The following is a 5746-nucleotide window of genomic DNA, read 5'->3' on the forward strand; positions in this document are numbered from 1 at the left end:
TTTTTTTTTTTAACTTTTTTAAAGATTTATTTATTTATCTTATGTATATGAGTACACCATTGCTCTCTTCAGGCACACCAGATGAGGGCATCAGATCCCATCACAGATGGTTGTGAGCCACCATGTGGTTGCCGGGAATTGAACTCAGGACCTCTGGAAGAGCAGTTGGTGCTCTTAACCACTGAGCCATCTCTCCAGCCCCTTGACCCATATTCAAAAAGGAAGATTTATTCAAAATGGCTTCAGTTTGGTTCCTTCCTATACTGGATTGTTCTTGTTTTCAAGACAGGGTTTCTCTGTGTAGCCCTGACTATCCTGGAACTCTCTTTCTGTAAACCAGACTAGTGTCAAACTCAGCGATTCTCTTGACTCTGCCTCTGGTCAAGTCAAGAATTAAAATCATGCACCACAATGCCCTGCTGAAATTTTTTTTATCATCATCATTATTATTATTATCATCTTTCTTTTTGAGTCAGGGTTTCTCTGTAGAACTCACTCTGTAGATAAAGCTGGGCTAGAAATAGACCTGTTTCTGCCTCCCTAGTGTTGGGATTAAGAGTGTGTGCCACTAACACCCCGCCTGAAAAGTTCTTTTAAGATTTATCTATTTATTACATGTACAGAGGTCTGCAGGCCAGAAGAGGCCACCAGATCTCATTATAGGTTGTTATGAGCCTCCCAGGATGTGGTTGCTGGGAATTGAACTCAGGACCTTTGGAAGAACAGCCAGTGCTCTTAACCACTTGAGCCACCTCCCCAGCTCCTGAAAAGGTTTGTTATAACATATTCATGAGCTCTCATGAACTCTGGTTTAGTATCTGTGAATTTTGTTTAAGCAAACGTCCCCACTCTTACACTATTGATATTTTCTTTCTATACAGAGACCACCCTGCATGATTTGGAGACCCTCTTGTGTGCTGTTTGGACCCAACTAAGTATTTAGAGACTGTCTTAATGTTTTGCTGGAACCACCCTGCCTATGTGGGCCCATTCGCAGCATCTCTGCTTATTGCCACTAGGTGTCGTCATAGCACCATCCAGCTTTCCAGTGTGACAACAAAAATATTTCCACAGATTTCCTGGGTGTCTGTCTGGAGATCCATGGTGAGACAACAAAGTCCCTGTCTGGTGGTCTTTGTGATTTACATTTGTAATCCCAACACCTGAGAGGCTAAGGCAGTAGGACTGACAGAGTGAGGCCCTGTCAGGACAAACTGGGCATTGTGGTGCATGCCCGTAGTTCTAGTACTTGGGAGGTCAGAGCTAGAAGACCAGGGGTTCAAGTATCAAATTATCACTCTCAGTTACACAGTAAGTTCCATGCAAACTTGAGCTACACGAGGCCCTGTCTCAGAAAAAAAAAGCAGACCAGTGAAACAGTACAGCAGGAAAAAAGCAGAAAACCCACTTCCAAATTTTTTAAATTTTATTATTTATTTATTTACTTTGCTTTTTTGAGATAGGTTTTCTCTGTGTGTGGCCCTGGAATTGTCTGTCCTGGAACTCTGTAGACCAGGTTGACCTCTAACTCATAAAGATCCTCCTGCCTCAGGTCCTTCCCACCCACCCTTATTCCCCTTGCCCCCGCCCCAGTCCCCGAAAGTGGGGATATACAGACACACAGAGATGCATAGAGAGACAGAAAAATACACACACACACACACACACAGAAACAGAGAAAAAGACAGAACATAGAGAAGGCACAGAGAGACAGAGACACAAGACACACAGAGAGATACAAACATATACACAGAGAGACAGGGTCACACAGAGGAAAAGAGGTCCACACAGATACTAAAAATGAATAAAATAAAATGTAGGGTTAGCAGGATGGGTAAAGGTTCTTGCCAACAAGTCCCATAACCTGACTTCAACCCCTGAGATCCACAAATTGTCCCTGACTTGAATCCACATGCCATGCATGACACTGCACCCACATACATTTACATACACACACACACACACACACACACTAAATAAATGTAATAAAAGCTTTAAAATAAAACAAAAATGTTAAATTCCCAAACCACTGAAAGATGGCTAGGTAGTTAACTTTTCTAGAGGGCCTGAGCTCCATTTCTAGCACCCACATCAGCTCACAACTGCCTCTAACTCCAGTTCCTGGAGATCCAACGCCCTCGCCTGGCACTTATACTCATATTCGTGTGATACTCATATTCGTGTGTGTGTGTGTGTGTGTGTGTGTGTGTGTTTCTGATCACACACACACACACACACACACACACACACAATTAAAAATAAGATAAGGGCTGGAGAGATGGCTCAATGGTTGAAAGAGCTTGTTAGTTGCTCTCCCTTAGGACCTAACCCTTTCCCAGCACCCATGTCTAGTGGCTCATAATGGTTCTAGCTCTAGGGGATCTGTTGCCCCCCTACACAATCACACACACACACACACACACACACACACAAATTAAAAAACAGAAAAAAAATTTTTCTTTTTCTTTTTAAATTTTATTTATTTACTATATGAGTGCTCTGATGCATATGTATCTGCCTGCCTAAAGATGGCATCAAATCCCCCTATAGTTGGTTGTGAGCCACCATGTGGTTGCTGGGAATTGAACTCATGACCTCTGGACGAGCAGTCAGTGCTCTAAGCTGCAGAGCCATCTCACCAGCCCTAGAAAATATTTTTAATAAAAATATTTTTTGTCTTAGCCGGGCGGTGGTGGCACACGACTTTAGTCCTAGCACTTAGGAGGCAGAGGCAGGTGGATTTCTGAGTTCAAGGCCAGCTTTGAACTACACAGTAAGTTCCAGGATAGCCAGGGCTACATAGAGAAACCCTGTCTCGAAAAAAATAAAAAAATAAAAAAAACAAATAAAATAAAATAAATATTTTTTTCTTTTAAATCCCCAAGCAAAGCTGGGCGATGGTGGTACACACCTTTAATCCCAGGGAGGCAGAGGCAGGTGGAACTCGGTGAGTTCAGGTCTAGCCCCGTCTTCAGAGATAGATAGATAGATAGATAGATATCCCCAAGCAAAACAAAAGCTCCTGTTCCTTCCCAAATCACCTCCATTGAGAAGCACAGATTAAAGGCATTAAATTGGAGCACTCTTCCCCAAGGGCACTTACGAGTGTGTGGCCTGAGTCTGGGCTCCTGAGGGTTCTGGTGGGTCCTCCTCTGTGCCTGTACTATAAGCACTCCCATACAAATGAAGCACCTCTGTACTTCTGCAGTACCTCACACAAAACGAGCAGACCACGTGTTCCATCTTTGTTGAGATGTTTCTGACAACAACCACTTGAAAGTGGCTCAGAGCTTGCTGGACGAAGTCTTCCTCCTGGATCTCATACAAGCAGCTGAGTAGCTCCAGGGAGCCATGCTGCAGGGTGGGGCCTTCACTTCGAGCCTTGTTTTGGATCCATGCCAACGCTTCCTCCTTCACCTCAGGGGAGATGGTCCAGCCGAGATTCCTCTCCAGGTAGCATCTCATCTCTTCATTGAGGAGGCCAAACAGAAAGCGGACTGTGAGGGCCAAGAAGTTCCTTTCTGAGAAAGCATACTCAGCCAGCGCTCTCCTCACCGCCTCTCTGCCATGCAGTGCACAGTACATGGCTGCGAAGAATTCCTGGAAACTCAGGTGGATGAAGCTGTAGAATTTCTCACATTTGATGTCCTTCTGGAATATGTTCACATTGAGAAAAGTGGAGACATCTGCTCCATCTAGGCCATGTTTCCCAAGATCCTGCTCGTCAAATAGAATCTTCTGATTCCAGAGGCCCTCTGCAGCCAGAGAGACCAAGCCTCTCTGGTTGGCTGGGACTTTGAAGGTTGGGGTCCCTGGCTTGGGCTGCATCAGGCTCAGGAGGTAGAACATATAAACCGCTGTGGTGGTCCTAGATGTTTGTCTTAAAAGCTCCCCATTTTCCAGCTGCTGCTTTAGGCAGGTGCAGACCACCCAAGACACCATGGGAACAAAACACATGGTAAAGAGGGGCTCATAGTCCATCATGAAGCCGAACACTTGGCTTGCTTGTCCAGCGTTGTGGAAATATCTGTAGAAATATTCCTTCCTCTCTGCCTCGGAGAAGCCCAGGATCTCCACGTGCCTGGGGTGTTCCAGCAAGCCGTGCAGCTTCTCCAGCGCACAGGGTCGTGTGGTGATGAGCAAAGAGAGCTGGGGCAGCAGCAACCTCCGAATCAGACTTCCGAGGAGGAGTTCAGTAGGTCGTTTCTCCCCCCAGCAGAGGCACCAGGGACCCTGAGCATCATGGAAAGAAGGATGGAGCTTATCGAAGCCATCAATGATGAATAGGAGACGATCAGGAGCCCGGATGAGGTCCTCAAGGGGTGTACCATGCTCCGGCCAGCAGCTGGAGATGAGGTCATGTATGCTGCATTGGGTGTGGCTTCTATTCAATTCCTTGCAGCTAATATAGAAGACATAATCGAACCGGCCTTGGAAGAGCCTCCCATCGGCCCAGTCCAACATCACTTTGTGAGCCAGCATGGACTTCCCCATCCCCGGTGCCCCTTGTAATACCACTGTGCGTGGTGGCTCGGGGCGTTCTTCGTCTGGCTCAAAGAGGGTCTCCATTTGGATAGGGCTAGCCTGGTGGCCCCTGGTTCTGGAGTGTCCCCACCCTATATCCAGAAGTTTTTGCTGTGCCCAGATAGGATTTGAGTGTTCCTTTACTAGGAGAAGCCGAGTGTAACGATGGCTCAGGTTCACACATTCGCCTAGTCGTGCATTTCGGTCTTCCATTAGTCGGAATTTCCTTCGGACATAGTCTTTGTAGGTTGTCTGGAGATCTAGTAGCAAGAAAGGAAAGGTCAGCCGGGCGGTGGTGGCGCAGGCCTTTAATCCCAGCACTTGGGAGGCAGAGGCAGGCAGATTTCTGAGTTCGAGGCCAGCGTGGTCTACAGAGTGAGTTCCCCATTAGCAACTTTTTGAAAAAACATTTTATTTTTAATTTAATTTACACTTTTTAATGTGTATGGGTGTTTTACTCTTTACTCAAATACCTCATGTATGCCTGTGCCTGCAGAGCCGAAAAGGCATTGATTGGATCCCTACGACCGAAGTTACAGACTTGCTATGTGGGTGCTGGTTATCAAACTCAGATCCTCTGGAACTTCAACTACTGCCTGTGGCTGCTGAATTGTTTCTCTAGCCCCTGCTTTTATTTTTGAGCTATGTGTATGTGCAAATGCACATAAATCAGAGTGCCCAGAGAGGCCAGAAAAGGGTTTTGAACTCCTGGCAGTGGAGTTAAAGGTTGTCAGGAGCTGCCTGATGCGAGTGCTGGGATAGAGTGCTCTGACAGAGCAGTGAATTTTCTTAATCACTGAGCCATCCTCTCTGACCCCAGCATTTTCCCCACCTAAGACAGGGTTTCATGTAGCGCAGGCTGGCTTCAAACTATATGTTCAAAGATGACTTTTGATCTTCCTGTCAGTACTGCACAAGTGCTGGGATTACAGGCCTGTACCACCACATCCAGTTTCTATGATGCTAGGGACTGAACACAGGATTTCATGGATGTTAGACAAGTTCTCAAACAACTGAGCTACCATCCTACCCCCTTCACTTTTCGTTGTTTGTTTAAGATGGAGTTTCATATTTTTCAGACTGACTTCAAACTAGCTAGGGAAAACCTTGAACCACTGAATGGACCTGTTGCTTCTGTTTCCCTAGTTCTGGGAATTACAGGCACAAGCCACTTTGTTTGTGTGCCTGCCTGCCTGCCTGCCTGCCTGCCTGCCTGCCTGCC

The 5746-nt window shown here is 46.2% G+C and overlaps 1 protein-coding gene across 1 annotated transcript in view; it reads right to left on the reverse strand.

Moving 5' to 3' along the window:
• Nlrp12 (NLR family pyrin domain containing 12) overlaps positions 1 to 5746 on the reverse strand; it is a 22974-nt gene that overhangs the window by 10595 nt on the left and 6633 nt on the right. The window contains exon 3 of the mRNA XM_031385035.1: positions 3104 to 4784. Within this exon, the coding sequence (XP_031240895.1) occupies positions 3104 to 4784 (1681 nt within the window). The remainder of the gene's footprint in view (positions 1 to 3103; positions 4785 to 5746) is intronic.

This window comes from Mastomys coucha, unplaced genomic scaffold, assembly GCF_008632895.1.
Source record: "Mastomys coucha isolate ucsf_1 unplaced genomic scaffold, UCSF_Mcou_1 pScaffold21, whole genome shotgun sequence".
NCBI classification, from domain to species: Eukaryota; Metazoa; Chordata; class Mammalia; order Rodentia; family Muridae; genus Mastomys; species Mastomys coucha.